This window comes from Coregonus lavaretus (assembly GCF_964263955.1).
Source record: "Coregonus lavaretus genome assembly, chromosome: 13".
NCBI classification, from domain to species: Eukaryota; Metazoa; Chordata; class Actinopteri; order Salmoniformes; family Salmonidae; genus Coregonus; species Coregonus lavaretus.
Genome location: NC_140000.1, coordinates 32,568,134 through 32,588,966, shown reverse-complemented (window position 1 = coordinate 32,588,966; position 20,833 = coordinate 32,568,134). Strand labels below are relative to the sequence as shown.

General features: G+C 43.2%; 1 protein-coding gene across 1 annotated transcript; it reads right to left on the bottom strand.

Annotated features, from left to right (window-relative positions):
• Nucleotides 1-1,437: 1,437 nt before the first annotated feature.
• On the bottom strand, nt 1,438-16,360 carry LOC311140178 (ubiquinone biosynthesis O-methyltransferase, mitochondrial-like). Its single transcript, XM_084175124.1, has 6 exons — nt 16,085-16,360; nt 13,067-13,204; nt 7,653-7,752; nt 4,694-4,945; nt 3,683-3,842; nt 1,438-3,371 (listed from the first exon to the last, which is right to left on the bottom strand). The coding sequence occupies exons 1-6, from the start codon at nt 16,261-16,263 to the stop codon at nt 3,175-3,177; spliced, it is 1,026 nt and encodes a 341-aa protein (XP_084031250.1). The 5' UTR covers nt 16,264-16,360; the 3' UTR covers nt 1,438-3,174.
• Between the last annotated feature and the right edge of the window lie 4,473 nt (nt 16,361-20,833).

Sequence of the window (20,833 nt, the reverse complement as noted above, 5' to 3'; positions counted from 1 at the left end):
ATCAATGCGAGCTGTGGCAAGAAGGTTTGCTGTGACTGTCAGCGTAGTGTCCAGAGCATGGAGGCGCTACCAGGAGACAGGCCAGTACATCAGGAGACGTGGAGGAGGCCGTAGGAGGGCAACAACCCAGCAGCAGGACCGCTACCTCCGCCTTTGTGCAAGGAGGAGCAGGAGGAGCACTGCCAGAGCCCTGCAAAATGACCTCCAGCAGGCCACAAATGTGCATGTGTCTGCTCAAACGGTCAGAAACAGACTCCATGAGGGTGGTATGAGGGCCCGACGTCCACAGGTGGGGGTTGTGCTTACAGCCCAACACCGTGCAGGATGTTTGGCATTTGCCAGAGAACACCAAGATTGGCAAATTCACCACTGGCGCCCTGTGCTCTTCACAGATGAAAGCAGGTTCACACAGAGCACGTGACAGACGTGACAGAGTCTGAAGACGCCGTGGAGAACGTTCTGCTGCCTGCAACATCCTCCAGCATGACCGGTTTGGCGGTGGGTCAGTCATGGTGTGGGGTGGCATTTCTTTGGGGGGCCGCACAGCCCTCCATGTCCTCGCCAGAGGTAGCCTGACTGCCATTAGGTACCGAGATGAGATCCTCAGACCCCTTGTGAGACCATATGCTGGTGCGGTTGGCCCTGGGTTCCTCCTAATGCAAGACAATGCTAGACTTCATGTGGCTGGAGTGTGTCAGCAGTTCCTGCAAGAGGAAGGCATTGATGCTATGGACTGGCCCGCCCATTCCCCAGACCTGAATCCAATTGAGCACATCTGGGACATCATGCCTCGCTCCATCCACCAACGTCACGTTGCACCACAGGCTGTCCAGGAGTTGGCGGATGCTTTAGTCCAGGTCTGGGAGGAGATCCCTCAGGAGACCATCCGCCACCTCATCAGGAGCATGCCCAGGCGTTGTAGGGCGGTCATACAGGCACGTGGAGGCCACACACACTACTGAGCCTCATTTGGACTTGTTTTAAGGACATTACATCAAAGTTGGATCAGCCTGTAGTGTGGTTTTCCACTTTAATTTTGAGGGTGACTCCAAATCCAGACCTCCATGGGTTGATAAATTTGATTTCCATTGATAATTTTTGTGTGATTTTGTTGTCAGCACATTCAACTATGTAAAGAAAAAAGTATTTAATAAGATTATTTCATTCATTCAGATCTAGGATGTGTTGTTTAAGTGTTCCCTTTATTTTTTTGAGCAGTGTATATAAACCCTGGATTGCTGATGATATGTATTGGCAATTGATAGGCTTTGAAGCCTCCGATCGGGCATATTGGCACACCCCAGTAGGAGCAGTCCTCCATATGAATGAATGGAATTCTACAGTCTTTCAATTGAATGTTAAGAACACAATTACATGTATTTAAGTATTTTTGTTGTTGTAGTGGGGACAGTAACATTAGTAATCTCTAAAAATTATACTTGAAAGAAAAGATTTGTTTTATTTTTATGTTTAGCTCACATAATATTATTGAAAAGTATGCATTAAGGTGTCTGTAATAGAATAACCGTGGCAAACACTAATGTAGACATTAATAAATACATTTCTATAGCTTCCAAAATAGTGCCTAGATGGAGGCATGGTGATTTCAACACAGCGCCCCCTATCAGTCATCTAGTGTATATATAAATCATTGGTGCCAACCAAGTGCCGCCTGCATCCGTGCGCTGTGCTTTTCCCAAACCGGTTCTGTTTGAAATCAGCATCGCACCTCATAATAAATGCTTTTCAAACCGATTCATAGTCGTTCTGAAATCGTATTCAATAATCCGTTTATTATAGCTTTGTGTAGATTAACTTTTTCTTTAAATATTGAAATAGATATATTCCATTAGAAGGCCTATACATCCAAAATCCTTACTGCGCAGCCATACTGCAAGAAGCGTGCGCACTTCATCGGCTTCGTGGGCGAGCGCTCATATCACTGGCGGTAGACTACACTGTATTGGACCAGTTGTACATGTTCATCCTGTTCAAACCTGGTCTGCTAAATTTATGGCAGAGCAATCTTAGGCTGCTTAGGTATGAGACGGAAAACCATCCCTGGACTGTACTATAGCCTACATCGACCCACAATCAATAGTTTGGACATACAATGAACAGCTTTTAAATGCAACTTGTTAGAAGCCAGTTGGGCATGTGACTTGAATAACATTTGTGTCATGAGGAAAAAAACATGTACCTCTTTTGCATTCCAGCACACTGTCCTGGGCGTTGTCTACATATAAGAAGGGCAAATGGAAAAATACAAATGGAAAAATATATAACAGAAACACTAAGTCTATCTGTGGAGGATCAAATACACTACTGTGACTGTACTTCTTGAAACATCCAGCCAATGATTGTGTCTGTTTTGAAGAATAACTTCCAAGCATGATTTAGTTTAGTTGGAGGCTTGTTTGGGTCTTATGTAATAGTTCAGCAAGAAGCCAATTATTATCTAAAAGTCACCATGGCTACAGAGAGCAAACAAGAGAGAGAAGGCTGAAGGAGCCTGATCTCCCCCTCCCATATTTCATGGATTAGCAGAAAATATGTGGACAGAAAATTTAAAGAATTTTCTAATATAAAGAGCCCTCTACTCAGATCCTGAATTTCAACACAGGACTTATTCACAACTGAAACATCACATCACTGATTTGGACTAGATCTTCACACTGTTGAAATGACACTAGAGAGCAATAATCATCAGATCAGAGAATCGTAAAGAAAACGATTTCATTTCCTAATGGAGGATATGATAAGCATGTCAAGATATAAACAATATCCACATGATGGATTTTGATGAACAGACACATTATGACTGTATTTGAAGTAAACATCTTGCTCAATAGTAAATCAGAGACCTGAGATGTCAATCACAGTGATGAACACTTCTACCATAACATATGACATTGTAATGACAAGCCTCGAAAGGTTAAACAGTTCACGCAATTCAGGGGGACTCATTATGCTGTGAACTCACAGAATAATCATGGCCTGGCTGAAAGAAAACACCATCATATACTTGTATCAAGCTCTGAACTATGTAACTTTCTCATAGACTTTGTGTTTTTCAGGTCCATTGTCTTTCCCTTCAGTCCCTTTAGAGATCCAGAGGATCTGTGCTGCAGCTGACCACTTATGACCACTCTCTCTCCATCTCCCATGGTCAAGTCAGTTGTACCAGCGTCTGGCCTTAGCTTGGGCCACTATCACGGTGGGGTCTTCGGGGTCGTCCTCGTCGGGGTTCGGTTCCTCCTCGAGTTTGACCGCGTGCAAGGCGTAGTTGATGCTGGTGCTCTCTATCCAGCTCCAGGCCCCTGACAGAGGGTTATACAGCATCCCTCGGATAGACTCCACATGGAAACCATCTGGGATGGAGTAGAGATAGAGAAGAATGGGTCAGAGAGAAATAGAGAGAGAATGGGTGAGAAAGAGAGGATGAGAAATAAGAGAATGGGACAATTGAAAAGACAGAGAGCGATAGAGACAGACGGTCACACACAACCTCCTATTGGAAAGTGATAACGAAAGAATGAGACTGAGCCAAACAAAGACACCAGTATGCATTCAAAAAGAGGCACCAGCACAATAGTAAGAGTCCAAAGGGACAGTAGAAAGAGCTAGGAGGAGAGTGAGGAAGAGGAGCAGCAGAATTTGGATGAAGAGCAGGCAGACTCACTGGACTCTAGCAAGCGCTCCAGCTCCACGGGGCTGACAAACTTGTTCCAGTCATGGGTCCCGCTGGGCACGATGCGCAGCACCTCCTCTGCTGCTACAATGGCCAGGGCGTACGACAGCTGGGTCTTGTTGATGGTGGTGATGAAGAGAGAGCCTCCTGGCTGCACACAGGAGGGAGACCGTTACAACCCAGGGTTGTGTTCATTAAGCACCAAACAGAAGAAAACAAACCAGGAGAGACTACCTGGACTGGTACCTGGTCCATTAAGAAATGCTCATTTTCCGTTGCAAAACGTTTTAAAATGTTTTTCATTGTGCACCCTAATGAATGTGCCCCAACAGATGTGCGTTGCTTCTGATGGCACTATTGTTGTCAATTGAGAGGCAGCAACACAACTCTGATAGATAAGACTTCAATAGAACAAAACAACTGAAAGATCAGGTAAAGCGGACAGGCTTTGAATGCTTCATCTAACACATCAGAGACTGTACACACAACTGTAACAAGGAGAGATGAGAGCTGGTTTACATCTCAACCAATAAAGCTATTTTAAACATGACACTGTACAGAACAAATTATATTTCTGATGGTCAGTGTTAAAAGAGCGGGTGAGAGATTTGGGCCAGAGAGAGTGAGAATCTGGATGTAATAGTATTAGAGGAGATTAGGATGATTTGGGCTCTCTCTCAACTCATTTGTCCTCCAACACACTGATCCAGGAGATTGGAGGCATCTGGCCCTCAGACTGATACAGAGGTCAAGCCAAAAGATACAGTCGATAGTACAAATAACACACACACACACACGCACGCTCATACACACACTTATGTGCTGACACACACGTACACGCACACACAGTCACACACTTATGTGCTGACACGCACACACACACACCACCTGGTACATGGTTAACTCAATGAAGCGACTGATCCACTCAACAATCAGAGAGAACCATCACATGACCACATCACACGCGAGTGTGTGGAATGTGAGACGAGTCACATGACCCACCTTGAGCACCTGGTTGCAGCAGAGCGTGAAGGTTTCCAGGTCGGCCAGATGTTCCACCACCTCTGAGGCCACCACGGCATCAAACTGCCCCGCTCCCTGCCCCCCCTTTTCAGAGAGCTCCTCCAGGGTGATAGCACGGTAGCGCACATTGCCACGCAGGTCTGGATCATGCCACGCATGTACCTCCGCTGTCCCAATACTGTCTGCCACCGGGTCAATACCTAGCACATCTGCCCCCAGTCTACCCAAGGGCTGGGAGGTTGGGATAGAGGGCGTGATGGAGGAAGAGGGAGGGAGGGTAGAGGAAGAAGGAGGGAGGGTTAAGGAAGAGGGAGGGTAGAGGAAGTGAGTTTATACATACAGTGCCTTCAGAAAGTATTCACACCTCTTGACTTTTTACACATTTTGTTATGTTACAAAGTGGGATTAAAATTGATTTAATAGGCACATTTTGTCAATGATCCCTACACACAATACTCTATAAATGTCAAAGTGGAAGAAGAATTCTACTAAAAAAAATAAAAAAAATATGAAAAGTAAAACACTAATATATCTTGATTAGATCAATTAGAATCACCTTTGGCAGAGATTACAGCTGTGAGGGTTTTTGGGTAAGTCTTTAGGAGATTTGCATACCTGGATTGTACAATATTGCACATTCTTTTTAAAATGATTCAAGCTCTGTGAAGTTGGTTGTTGATCATTGCTAGACAGCGATTTTCATGTCTTGCAATAGATTTTCAAGCCGATTTAAGTCAAAACTGTAACTAGGCCACACAGGAAAATTCTATGTTGTCTTGGTAAGCAACTCCAGTTAATATTTTGCCTTGTGTTTTAGGTTATTGTCCTGCTGAAAGGTACATTTGTCTCCCAGTGTCTGGTGTAAAGCAGACTGAACCAGGATTTTCCTCTAGGATTTTGCCTGTGCTTAGCTCTATTCCATTTATTTTTATCCTAAATAACTCCCTAGTCCTTGCCGATGACAAGCATACCCATAACATGATGCAGCGACTACCATGCTTGAAAATATGAAGAGTGGTACTCCGTGATGTGTTGTGTTTGCCCCAAACATAACGCCTTGTATTCAGGACAAAAAGTTAATTTCTTTGCCAAATTTTTTACAGTATTTTTAGCAGTACTTTATCGCCTTATTTCAAACAGGATGCATGTTTTGGAATATTTTTATTCTGTACAGGCTTCCATCATTTCACTCTGTCATTGAGGTTAGTATTGTGGAGTAACTACAATGTTGTTGATCCATCCTCAGTTTTCACCTATCACAGCCATTAAACTCTGTATCTGTTTTAAAATCCCCATTGGCCTCATGGTGAAATCCCTGAGCGGTTTCCTTCCTCTCAGGCAACTGAGTTAGAAAGGAAACCTGTATATTTGTAGTGACTGGGTGTATTGATACACCATCCAAAATGCAATTCATAACTTCACCATGCTCAAAGGGATATTCAGTGTCTGCTTTTTTAAATTACAGCCATCTACCAATAGGTGCCCTTCTTTGTGAGGTATTGGAAATTCCTCCCTGGTCTTTGTGGTTGAATCTGTGCTTGAAATTCACTTCTCGACTGAGGGACCTTACAGATAACTGTACGTGTGGGATACAGAGATGGGGTAGTCATTCAAAAATCATGTTAACCACTATTATTGCACACAGAGTGAGTCCATGCAACTTATGTGACTTGTTATGCACATTTTTACTCCTGTACTTATTTAGATTTGCCATAACAAAGGGGTTGAATACTTATTGACTCAAGACGTTTCAACTTTTCATTTTTAATACATTTGTTTTTAAAAAATTACCAAAACAAATCATTATGAGGTATTGTGTGTAGATCAGTGACACACAATCTCAATTTAATCCATTTTAAATTCATGCTGTACCCAACAAAATGTTGAAAAACTCAAGGGGTGTGAATACTTTCTGAAGGCACTGTAATTGGATTATCATGGATTCCAGAATAAAATGATGAATACTTGGCCCTTGAAAGAACACTGTCAGTCTATAGAGTACCGTGATGGAAGCCACAAAAGAGAGCGAAAGTGAGAGAGTTTATACATATGGATTCTAGAATAGAATGACGAATACCTGACCCTTGAAAGAACACTAACAGTCTATTTGGTGAGTGAAGTGCTGGAAGGAATGTAGAGAGGGAGAGAGAGGCGGCCGGTGGGGATTGGGAGGAAATTAGATAAAGGGAATTTGAGGAGAGTTTATGAAAGTCCCTGAGACGCAGTGCCCCCTTCTGGCTAAATGTGTGTATGGCGTGGCACATGTGTTTACAGCGTAATGCTGCCTGCTCGCCCGCAGCCAATCTCCATCCTTCCACAGCTGATCTCTTCTGAAGGGAACTTCCCTAACGACGCGATTCTCTGAGACGGACTCATACAGTCCAAAGTCTAACATAGACTGTGTGTGTGTCTGTTTCTCTGTCTGTGTATGTGTGTGTGTGTGTAATAGCTTATGTGTTAGTGTGTGTGTGTGATAGAGAGCTATATCAGACCTGAAGTTGTCTTCTCAAATCAAACAAAACTGCTGGTATGTGTTCACTTCAAATAAGAGCAAGGAAACAAATGCAATCCTTTGCAGATGTGAAGTTATCAAAAACTAACAAACACATAAACAACAAACGACCAACTGTCCTTTCCACCAAACCCTGACCAGTCAAACTGAGAAAGAATATGAATGTAGTTGACATTTAAACATATTATTAGCAACTGGTAGAGCAAGTAGAGCAAGGAAAAGGCTTGCATCACAAGCAGAATTGTACTGTATGGGCTACATTCAAAGTGAAGCTCAATCTGATTTGATAGCTTGCAATTCAAACAATTGGAATTTCCAAGCAGGCGTATAGGGATAGGAGTCTGTTGTCCACAGCAGCATCAGACTGCATATCTATCTCATTCATACACACACACACACACACAAAAGACAAGACACACGTTTTACCTCAGTGAGCAGCCCCCCTCCACAGCCTACGTCCAGTATTCTGAGCCCTGCCAGGGGTTTCCCCGGCTGCCGCCCGCCATGTGCATTCAACAGATTATCCCTGAAAGAGGTCAGAGGTCAGGCTGTGAACACACACTATCCCACTCCCAAAATACAGGTGTGCCAAGCTTGTAGCGTCATACCCAAGAAGACAAGGCTGTAATCGCTGCCAAAGGTGCTTCACGAAAGTACTGAGTAAAGGGTCTGAATACTTACACTACCGTTCAAAAGTTTGAGGTCACTTAGAAATGTCCTTGTTTTTCAAAAGAAAAGCAATTTTTTTGTCCATTAAAATAACATCAAATTGATCAGAAATACAGTGTAGACATTGTTAATGTTGTAAATGGCTATTGTAGCTGGAAACGGCTGATTTTTTATGGAATATCTACATAGGCGTACAGAGGCCCATTATCAGTAATGTGTTCCTATGGCACGTTGTTTGCTAATCCAAGTTTATCATTTTAAAAGGCTAATTGATCATTAGAAAACCCTTTTGCAATTATGTTAGCACAGCTGAAAACTATTGTGCTGATTAAAGAAGCAATAAAACTGGCCTCCTTGAGACTAGTTGAGTATCTGGAGCATCAGCAATTGTGGGTTCGATTACAGGCTCAAAATGGCCAGAAACAAATAACTTTCTTCTGAAACTCATCAGTCTATTCTTGTTCTGAGAAATGTAGGCTATTGCATGCGATAAATTGCAACGCTGTGTACTACTCCCTTCACAGAACAGCGCAAACTGGCTCTAACCAGAATAGAAAGAGGAGTGGGAGGCCCCGGTGCACAACTGAGCAAGAGGACAAATACATTAGTGTCTAGTTTGAGAAACCAGTCTCAACGTCAACAGTGAAGAGGCGACTCCGGGATGCTGACCTTCTAGGCTGAGATGCAAAGAAAAAGCCATATCTCAGATTGCCCATCTTAATATTTTCTTTTTATTGGCCAGTCTGAGATATGGCTTTTTCTTCTCCCTATTCACTGTTGACGTTAAGACTGGTGTTTTGCGAGTACTATTTAATGAAGCTGCAAGTTGAGGACCTGTGAGGCGCCTGTTTCTCAAACTAGACACTAATGTATTTGTCCTCTTGCTCAGTTGTGCACCGGGGCCGGTGCCTCCCACTCTTCTTTCTATTCTGGTTAGAGCCAGTTTGCGCTGTTCTGTGAAGGGAGTAGTACACAGCGTTATACGAGATCTTCAGTTTAAAACGATAAACTTGGATTAGCAAACACAACGTGCCATTGGAACACAGGACTGATGGTTGCTGATAATGGGCCTCTGTACGCCTATGTAGATATTCCATTAAAATCAGCCGTTTTCAGCTACAATAGCCATTTACAACATTAACAATGTCTACACTGTATTTCTGATCAATTTGATGTTATTTTAATGGACAATGGACTTTCGAAAACAAGGACATTTCTAAGTGACCCCAAACTATTGAACAGTAGTGTATGTAAATGTGATATTTCCATTGTTTATTTTTAATACATTTGCAAACATTTCAACAAATGTGTTTTTGCTTTGTCATTATGGGGTATTGTGTGTAGATTGATGAGGGAAAAAACAATTTAATCAATTTTAGAATAAGGCTGTACCATAACAAAATGTGAAAAAAGTCAAGGGGTCTGAATACTTTCCGAATGCACTGTACATACAGTGCCTTCAGAAAGTGTTCATACCCCTTGACATATTCTACATTCTGTTGTGTTACAGACTGAATTCAAAATGGATTATGTTAAAAAGAAAGCTCACCCATCTACACACAATACCCCATTTTAAAAATATATAATTTACATAAGTATTCACGCCACTAAGTCAATACTTTGTAGAAGCACCTTTGGCAGCGATTACAGCTTTGAGTGGTCATGGGTATGTCTCTATCAGCTTTGCACATCTTGTTTTTTTCTCTCCCATTCGAGTACTCGAACAGCCAAAAATGTTAAATTGCCTATCCCTAGTCTGTTTGTGTGTGTGGTCTCCATGTTTTCCCACACCTCCTACTGTCAGAATCTCAATCGCCTTGGCTACACAGTCACCAGGACAAACGCTGCTCTCTAATAATCCCACAGCTAAATTACATTTCCCTCTCTTGACCCCCATCTCCGGCCCATTCCCTCTGGCTGCTGTCCCCCCAGGCAAGATGTATATGGAGCGGGCGAGGAGTCATGTGTGTGTCCCTCATTACTGCCCTGCCACTGGATCTCCCACAGCCTTGGCACAGAGAGCGGGAGAGAAAGCCTGAGAAGGCTGCAGGGAGAGAGCTTTAGCCTGGACGCCCTTCAGCAACTCTAAACACTACTCAATGCTAACACTACCCATCCAGCCCATCTCCACACACAACTCTAATGCTTTTGATGAGGGACCATGTAGCCTACCGCTGCGCTTCCTTCTGGTTTCTGCTCGCAAACTACGCTAGCATAAGTAAATAAACAAATAACATTCCTAAAAAACTGAGGATTCTGATGCTAAACCAACCAAATCAGTGCTGTTGTCCCCTCGTTCAAACATAACCCGAGGGCAGAGACACATCAGTGTTGAGTCAGACATCCCTCAGTCACACTGTCACCACTGAGACTCATCACCGCCAGTTCACAGACAGGAAGGAAAGGGATTTGCTACTGTAGGCTGGATGAATGGGAATGCACTGATTAGGCGTGGAGAATATTGCATATCTTATCAATCGAAATACCCTCAGACATATAGCTTGCATAGCTTTGATGTGGAGGAATCAACTCTTTCCATATCATCTGCCCTTGTATCAACCCTATCCATATAAATGCCCCCGAACCTCTATTTCTGACCTCTCACACCTACTTCAGGCATTTCTCACTTCTGAACTTTTTGTCTCAATGTAACATGGATCAACTGGGGTCTGTCACTAACTTGTACTGCCTGGCTCTGACATCATTTTAGGTCACATAACGAATGTCATCAGTGAAAGAGAGGTGCTCCTCTAACAGGCAGGGGAGGGGCCGTACTGTGAGCGAGTGACACGAGGAGCAGGGAGGGAGAGACTAGAGACCGCAACCAACCAAGCCGACTCGCGCTATAGTAGACTAATAGCTGCCATAGCTATGATTAAGTAGTACCTGTCTTAACTGCATCAAACCGGGAGAAGCTAGTTAAGCTAGCTAACGTTAGCTAGCTAGGCTAATTGTGGTTACAGTGCATGCGCTTTCTCATCCTACAGTTACAAATAACAAGAATTGCATTCAAAATATTAAGTTGCACCCTACCGGTTGGCTCTTGGTCATTGTAGCCTATCCTTCTCCTTTAACTTTTAATTCCGTCATTTTAATTCCATCTTCCATTGATTAACTTCGATATCTCCTAGCTTTTGCCACACACGGAGCGAGGCGCTATGACTGTAGCCTTTTGCTGCTTTGATGATTTATGATTGGCCAACAAACAACAAACTACACGCTCCACTCTCGTGAAAAGCAAGAGCAGCTGCATAATTTAACAAATTGCTCCCTCTCTCCCCCTACTGCAGCAGTCGTGTTCGGATCTGTACGGGCTCTTCCGGACAAGTCCGTTCAAATGACACATACCTACGAGCCGTGACAATCATATCAGATCCGACCCAGACCCATGACATTATTTTGAATTCTGGATCCAGTCCCTCGGGTCTAAGGGTCTTGTACAGTGAGGGGGAAAAGTATTTGATCCCCTGCTGATTTTGTACGTTTGCCCACTGACAAAGAAATGATCAGTCTATAATTTTAATGGTAGGTTTATCTGAACAGTGAGAGACAGAATAACAACAACAAAATCCAGAGAAATGCATGTCAAAAATGTTATAAATTGATTTCCATTTTAATGAGGGAAATAAGTATTTGACCCCCTCTCAATCAGAAAGATTTCTGGCTCCCAGGTGTCTTTTATAAAGGTAACGAGCTGAGATTAGGAGCACACTCTTAAAGGGAGTGCTCCTAATCTCAGTTTGTTACCTGTATAAAAGACACCTGTCCACAGAAGCAATCAATCAGATTCCAAACTCTCCACCATGGCCAAGACCAAAGAGCTCTCCAAGGATGTCAGGGACAAGATTGTAGACCTACACAAGGCTGGAATGGGCTACAAGACCATCGCCAAGCAGCTTGGTGAGAAGGTGAAAACAGTTGGTGCGATTATTCGCAAAATGGAAGAAACACAAAAGAACTGTCAATCTCCCTCAGCCTGGGGCTCCATGCAAGATCTCACCTCGTGGAGTTGCAATGATCATCAGAACGGTGAGGAATCAGCCCAGAACTACACGGGAGGATCTTGTCAATGATCTCAAGGCAGCTGGGACCATAGTCACCAAGAAAACAATTGGTAACACACTACGCCGTGAAGGACTGAAATCCTGCAGTGCCCACAAGGTCCCCCTGCTCAAGAAAGCACATATACATGCCTGTCTGAAGTTTGCCAATGAACATCTGAATGATTCAAAGGAGAACTGGGTGAAAGTGTTGTGGTCAGATGAGACCAAAATGGAACTCTTTGGCATCAACTCAACTCGCCGTGTTTGGAGGAGGAGGAATGCTGCCTATGACCCCAAGAACACCATCCCCACCGTCAAACATGGAGGTGGAAACATTATGCTTTGGGGGTGTTTTTCTGCTAAGGGGACAGGACAACTTCACCGCATCAAAGGGATGATGGACAGGGCCATGTACCGTCAAATCTTGGGTGAGAACCTCCTTCCCTCAGCCAGGGCATTGAAAATGGGTCGTGGATGGATATTCCAGCATGACAATGACCCAAAACACACGGCCAAGGCAACAAAGGAGTGGCTCAAGAAGAAGCACATTAAGGTCCTGGAGTGGCCTAGCCAGTCTCCAGACCTTAATCCCATAGAAAATCTGTGGAGGGAGCTGATGGTTCGAGTTGCCAAACGTCAGCCTCGAAACCTTAATGACTTGGAGAAATCTGCAAAGAGGAGTGGAACAAAATCCCTCCTGAGATGTGTGCAAACCTGGTGGCCAACTACAAGAAACGTCTGACCTCTGTGATTGCCAACAAGGGTTTTGCCACCAAGTACTAAGTCATGTTTTGCAGAGGGGTCAAATACGTATTTCCCTCATTAAAATGCAAATCAATTTATAACATTTTTGACATGCGTTTTTCAGGATTTTTTCGTTGTTATTCTGTCTCTCACTGTTCAAATAAACCTACCATTAAAATTATAGACAGATCATTTCTTTGTCAGTGGGCAAACGTACAAAATCAGCAGGGGATCAAATTCTTTTTTCCCTCACTGTAACTGGCTCTGACATAGATTCTAGGTCTAAAGTAGCCCTAATCAGTGGATGATTGTGGCATCTTTAATATGCAATGGGGTGAATAATGGCGGTGAATAAACTATAGGCATACACACACGCACACACACCGTATGAAAGGCACCCTGAGGTCGTTCATTGAGTGGAGGGCTGCGAAGTCTCCCTGCTCGTTCCACCACTTGTTGGCGAGAAGCTGGAACCTCTTCACCTCATTTGGGTCCACAGTGGTCTTGGAGGCAGAGCGAATCCTACAGATGCAAAACAGTTGTCATTAGGCACTCAAATACAGACATGTATCAGACATTGGGGACGTCCCAGGTCGTCTCTATTGCAGTCACACAGCGTAGATCTCACAACGCCTGGGTCGTATTCGTTAGAGCACGCACCAGACCCAACGCCAGGATAAAGTGACTAAGGGGGCAGTTGAAATCAGTGAGGGCGCACAATTTTGGGGGGTTCATGCATTGGAATTATATAGAATTCTGCTTATATCACACTATACTACATTAAACATCAAGTTCAAATGCTGAGACTCCGAGACCATTGATTAAGTGCTTTTTAAGTGACAGGTTGGCGTGAAATCTGTAGCCCATCTCCGCTGCACTGTATCAGCACAATGGACAGTGCCCTACACACTTAAACAAGGCCATTTTGGTCACGAATATAGGCTACAAGACAGATAGGGTAATTTACCCATTACAAACAGCCCATGTGAATGTCTTACCAAAATAATGCTAACTAAATGCTGAAGGTAGTAGCCTAGTTATTCATGCATGCAAGCAGAAATACTGAATAGCAGTTTGGGTTTGAATACTGACAACTGCAAATGCGAACAGAACAAAACTACGGTAGCAAGTAGGCCTTGTATACAAAATATCAGATCGATAAATGCATGACAAAATCTATATTTAGGCTAGTTACATTAATAGTAAACAAACAGAGTAAACAAAAGGCAAATGGAGATCCAAATAACCAAAACATAGCCTACAGGCTACTACTTCCAAACAAATGGAAAACCATGCCGCTCATGAGTACAGCAATACGTTGTGATATGACACAATACACTTCTGTGGATCAAATTCGAACCACAAAATCAATGCCTACCATAAACACGTTTCCAATACGTAGGCCTACAGTTCCATTCACAACCAGGAAAACCAATAGGCTACCAAGAAAACCATAATAGAATGTATCTATTTCTATGATGAACATTAACAATATGTACAGTACCAGTCAAAAGTTTGGACACACCTACTCATTCCAGTGTTAATAGTGAAGACATCAAAACTATGAAATAACACATATGGAATCATGTAGTAACCAAAAAAATTGTTAAACAAATCAAAATATATTTCATATTTGAGAATCTTCAAAGTAGTCACCTTTGCCATGATGACAGCTTTGCACACTCTTGGCATTCTCTCAACCAGCTTCATGAGGTAGTCACCTGGAATACATTTCAATTAACAGGTGTGCCTTGTTAAAAGTTAATTTGTGGAATTTATTTCCTTCTTAATGTGTTTGAGCCAATCAGTTGTGTTGTGACAGGGTATGGGGTGGTATACAGAAGATAGCTCTATTTGGTAAAAGACCAAGTCCATATTATGGCAAGAACAGTTCAAATAAGCAAAGAGAAACGCCAGTCCATCATTACTTTAAGACATGAAGGTCAGTCAATCCGGAACATTTCAAGAACTTTTAAAGTTTCTTCAAGTGCAATCGCAAAAACCATCAAGCGCTATGATGAAACTGGCTCTCATGAGGACCGCCACAGGAAAGGAAGACCCAGAGTTACCTCTGCTGCAGAGGATAAGTTCAGAGTTACCAGCCTCAGAAATTGCAACCCAAATAAACAGAGTTCAAGTAACAGACACATCTCAACATCAACTGTTCAGAGGAGACTGTGTGTATCAGGCCTTCATGGTCAAATTGCTGCAAATAAACCACTACTAAACGACACCAATAATAGGAATAGCCTTGCTTGGGCCAAGAAACACGAGCAATGGATATTAGACGGTGGAAATCTGTCCTTTGGTCTGATAAATCCAAATTTGAGATTTTTGGTTCCAACCGCCGTGTCTTGGTGAGACGCAGAGTAGGTGAACGGATTATCTCCGCATGTGTAGTTCCCACCGTGAAGCATGGAGGAGGAGGTGTGATGGTGTGGGGGTGCTTTGCTGGTGACACTGTGTGATTTATTTAGAATTCAAGGCACACTTAACCAGCATGCACAGCATTCTGCAGTGATACGCCATCCAATCTGGTTTGAGCATAGCGGGACTATCATTTGTTTTTCAACAGGACAATGACCCAACACACCTCCAGGCTGTGTAAGGGCTATTTGACCAAGGAGAGTGATGGAGTGCTGCATCAGATGACCTGGCCTCCACAATCACCTGACCTCAACCCAATTGAGATGGTTTGAAGGAAAAGCAGCCAACAAGTGCTCAGCATGTGGGAACTCCTTCAAGACTGTTGGAAAAGCATTCCTCATGAAGCTGGTTGAGAGAATGCCAAGAGCTTGCAAAGCTGTCTAAGGCAAAGGGTGGCTACTTTGAAGAATCTATAAAAACAAATAATGAGAATCGCACACGTAAAAAAACACCAATGTTTCGGCATCACTGTGCCTTCTTCAGGGTGAAGATACAGATTTTGCGCCAACTTGTCTCTCAATCATTTGAACTTTTTTGCTATTTTTATATAGGGACATGAAACTAAAACTGAGGGGGCACAAGTTTCAACTGAGGCCCCTTTTGCCCCCTTGTGGAATAGGGATGGCACACACAGAAGCGAAACTAAACAGTCTACATAACACTAGAGAGCATTTGGAGTAAACAGTTTTGCTAAGGCGTGCACTTATGAATACAACCCTGGGGTGTAATAATTAGTGCACACAGTATCAAACAGTAGAAAAACGTTTCGCAATGGAAAACGAGTTTCTATTGGACACATTCACGTAGGCCCCTCCCCGTTTGCTTTCTAGTCTAGTGATGAATACCCATACCGCGCCCTTCTGAGATTCGCATGGGACGAAACCATTTTCCGAGAGCATTGAGTTAGTTAGGCAACTGAGTCCATCTGCAATCGCCAAGACCACATCTGCAAACTAAAACGTAATAGTACCATACCTCACATGCTCGAAAACCATTTGAGAGCGACGCTCCAGAAACTGAGTGCCATGTTTACATACTGAAGTCCAGCTAACTGCAGTCCTAGCTGAAGTCGAAGTAGGAGTGCCATTCACCACATTTGTTGAACAGCGGGTACAAAACCCTAAGATGAGCCGTCCAAACTTCTTTGAATACATGTTATTGGATAAACTGTCTGTTTTTTACATTTATATTTCTGTTCTGTATCGACAGGTCAATGTGACCGTTGTGTACTCATTATCTTACTGTTCGAGTGGAAACACTGCTGAGCACAGACAGTTCCTACTAGCTACTGGTTCCGGGCACAATCAACTCCAGTCCCAAATTATTATAATAGTGTATAAAAGCTCAATTAAGCCAATACTATGAGTTCAGTAATATATCAACGATTAAACACAAAGCTGTAACGTAGCCTGTTGTAAAATAAGGTGGGGGGTGACACATTTTGATGATTGGTGTTATCAGTGGCGGCTCCTGAAAAAATTCTCAGGGGGGGCAATTTTTCTGATGATTTAGGTGACCTACACACATTTTAAAAAAGATATGTCCAGCAACAACATGAAGACAGGGGCAGCATATAAGTCAATACCAGAAGCATTTATTGACTGATCTCAAAAGTGTTGGCTTACCAGGGTTGGTGGAGCCCTCAGTTTCATCTTTGCCTCGCAAAGCTAACTCAAACACTCCGCAAAACTTCACACACTGGATTAGCCGGCTGAGGATGTGGCGGTTCTTGCTAATGTCGTAGTAAATATATTTGTTATAGTGAATATGGAATATGATATGTTGAGTAAAATGTTGTGCTAAGATCTATTTAGGTCAGGAGCTGGTTATAAGTTCTGTTCCTATCCAATAACAATGGACAAAAGGGTCCTATCTTGTCAGCCTTGTCAGTTTCAGTTCTCCAGTAAACTTGTGATTATCAACACTAACCTCATCGTTGTGGCGGCGGACAGCTAGCCTGTATCCCTCATCCAGTTGAGTGGGAATGTTCACTCTCCCCAAATCAGATAATCTCAAACAGCTATCCATGTGGGTCTTTGACAGCTCATGTTTCTTAATCTTTCCTGAAAGATGGTGCATGTCCGTTACACACCAGTCGCTGTCCAAGCGGTGCTGTCTGCCGTGCCGCCTTCAGGGTGAAAGAGTAAGCAGGGGGTAGCAGAAGACTGCATTAGCTACATCGCAGCCTGCTAGCCAGGTTTTTCGTTCGTACCAATTTTTTGGAAAATCCTCGGGTGTAGGACTTCCCCCCTTTAGTAGAAACCTGTTGAATTATTAAATTTGGTCTGGGAGGTCCTAATTGTTTCGTTGCCAATTTATCTTGATTTGTTCGCCGACAAAAAGTAACTTATTTCAAAGAGACAATCGAGTTGCACTGAACGCTATAGCCATCTTGATAGTAGTACGTGAATTGATTGATGAGGCTACCCGCTCTTTTCTTAGTTACGTTCATGGTTACGTTACGTATGACGAAAGCGCGTAAGTGCAAGCCCTCAGAAACCCATAGAGATTGTATTGAAAGCTCTGATATTTGAAAAAAATAGATTTTACATGGGAGTCTATGACAGACTTCTGGGCGATTTTCAACCTGACTGAAATCGCCCCAAAAGGGGGGGGGGGGGGGGGCATTTGAAGCACGACTTTAGCCTGATTGGACATTTAGTGGCACTGTGGCAGATCAGACGTCTAGATTACAACACTGATAACTACTGTTGCCGTGATATAATTGATTAGAAAAAAAATCCCTTCCTTTTCCCGTTTGGCAGTGCGTCGCCCATATCGCCCTATTGAACACACCGCCCCTGGGTGTTATTGTGTGGAACATATACAAAAGTATGTGGACACCCCTTCAAATTAGTGAATTCAGCTATTTCAGCCACACCCGTTGCTGACAGGTGTATAAAATCGAGCACACATCCATGCAATCTCCATAGACAAACATTGGCAGTAGAACGGCCTTACTGAAGAGCTCAGTGACTTTCAACGTGGCACAGTCATAGGATGCCACCTTTCCAACAAGTCAGTTCGTCAAATTTCTGCCCTGCTAGAGCTTCCCCGGTTAACTGTAAATGCTGTTATTGTTAAGTGGAAACTGCTATGAGCAACAACGGCTCAGCCGCGAAGCCTAAGATCACCATGCACAATGCCAAGCTTCGGCTGGAGTGGTGTAAAGCTCGCCGCCATTGGACTCTGGAGCAGTGGGAACGCATTCTCTGCAGTGATGAATCACGCTTCATCATCTGGCAGTCTGACAGACAAATCTGGCTTTGGTTGATGCCAGGAGACTTCTACCTGCCCAAATGCATAGTGCTAAATGTAAAGTTTGGTGGAGGAGGAATAATGGTCTGGGGCTGTTTTTCATGGTTCGGGCTAGGCCCCTGCACAACCCCATCGAACACCTTCGGGATGAATTGGAACGCCGACTGCGAGCCAGGCCTAATCGCCCAAAATCAGTACCTGACCTCACTAGTGCTCTTGTGGCTGAATGGAAGCAAGTCCCGCAGCAATGTTCCAACAGTTAGTGGAAAGCCTTCCCAGAAAAGTGGAGGCTGTTATAGCAGCAAAAGGGGGACCAACTCCATATGAATGCCCATGATTTTGGAATAAGATGTTCGACGAGCAGGTGTCCACATACTTTTAGCCATATAGTGTATAACCCTAAACCAAGCCCCGTTATGGCGATAGTCGTTTCATCTTGTTTCATCTGAATGGAGAACATTTTATGCACGAACTGGTCGGTCCACGGGGGATACGTGTACAGCCGGCAGCATACATTCCCTTTTGACGCTAAAATGAAACAACAATATCGTCATCTGCCGGTGTTGATGAAACAAGTTTACTGGAGAACGGAGACCAAGTAGAGACTTTTGGACAAGGTGGATAATTGTATAATATAAGGCAGTTTATTCAGAGGTAAAGATATCTGTAAATAGCGTGCACGGACCCGTTCGTCAACCTCGTAGGGAGATATCCGAGAGCGCGCCCCAAAACATTGTGTGCTGACATTTTATACAATAAAATAAAGTAGGTTGATTCTAGTAGTTCTGATCTTCCGATTGGTCCTGATGAGTTGGTCGAGGTCATCTCCATTGCATTGGCTCTGAGTCGGGTTCTCTGTCTTCAGATGTTCAGCCTAAGAGAAGGGGTTTTTTGTGTGTGTGTGCTTAACAATGATGATGTGTGTGTATGTGTGTGTGTGTGTATGTGTGTGTGTATGTGTGTGTGTATGTGTGTGTGTGTGTGTATGTGTGTGTGTGTATGTGTGTGTATGTGTGTGTGTGTGTGTGTGTGTATGTGTGTATGTGTGTGTGTGTATGTGTGTATGTTTAACAATGATGATGTGTGTGTGTGTGTGTGTATGTGTGTGTGTGTGGGGGGGGGGTGTGTGTATGTCCTCAGAGCAATAACTCGTGAGTTTGGGAGAACTTGAGAGACCTATGGCGTGGGTGTTGTCCATAGCCACCTGCTGATAAGGCCGACAAGATAGAAGTCTTTGTGCATTGTATTAAGTCCAAAGGCCCCAACACAAGATGGGTTATGCACAAGATTTTAGTCAGACCAAGCTATAACATAATATATTTACCACGACAAATCCCTCTCTTCACGTCTCCCCAGAGACGTGACCAAGTAACAGTAAAGAAGGAAAACTTAAGACGTGACACAAGCTAACAGTGTAATTGGCAAAATAGGGAAAACTTTATCAGAAGATAAAGTTTTGATTCCCCCTCTTCACGTCTCACAAGAGACGTGACATAAAGCTTAAATGCTGCAATTTGGCAAAATAGGGAAAACTTTATCAGAAGATAAAGTTTTACATTCCCCCTCTTCACGTCTCACAAGAGACGTGACAAAAAGCTTAAATGCTATTCATCATCCAGATATCCTTGGTCAGCATCGTCAATAGCAAGCAAAGGAAACATCTGACCGTTATCTGCAGGATGTGGATCAATAGCGGTGGTTATAATCCTGGCTGTCAGCGTCCGTATGCATGGAATGCAACAGCATCCACAAAGCACTAGAATTGCAGCAAAATTAAGATGGATACAAGTATAGAGGAAACAAGCGTTTTATATTTACCAAACGCATCCATCCAAGAGTCCCACATTGAAGTGTCCACCCCTGAGTGGCTCTTCATCTTACCATTAAGAGTTTGTAACCCTTCCAGGGCAATTATCAAACTGCCATCTGTGGCTGTATTGTTGGGAATAAAGGTACAACATTGTTCACCAAACATAGCACATACTCCTCCTTTTTCAGCCAGGAGCATGTCGACAGCAATACGATTTTGGAAAGCCATGAGAGAGGTTGCAGCCAACTGGCCATGCACCGCCTCAAAACCTTGTTGTGTCCAATTGCCTAACTTTTAACATTAATGTATGCAGTTAATTCTATCAACGTTTTTATTAATAGTACAACAGTCAGCACCCAAAAGGACGAGCCCCCAAAAACTGTACTCCATGTACCCATGTTCAAGGGCAGTTTCACAGACAACAAAGAGAGAGTGTTCTTATCGGCCTGTTATGTGAAACAATCCATATCAGTACAGTGCTCCTCATTAATGCATTCCTTCCAAGCTATTCATCACATACAGATCCAAAAAATAAAACCCAACAATTTTATGGTGTCACTCTAAACAGAGTATAATCACCCTTAAGAATAACAGGATATGGAAATTAAATCACAACATTTAATGTTAATAGAAAATAAAAATAATAATTTTAACCC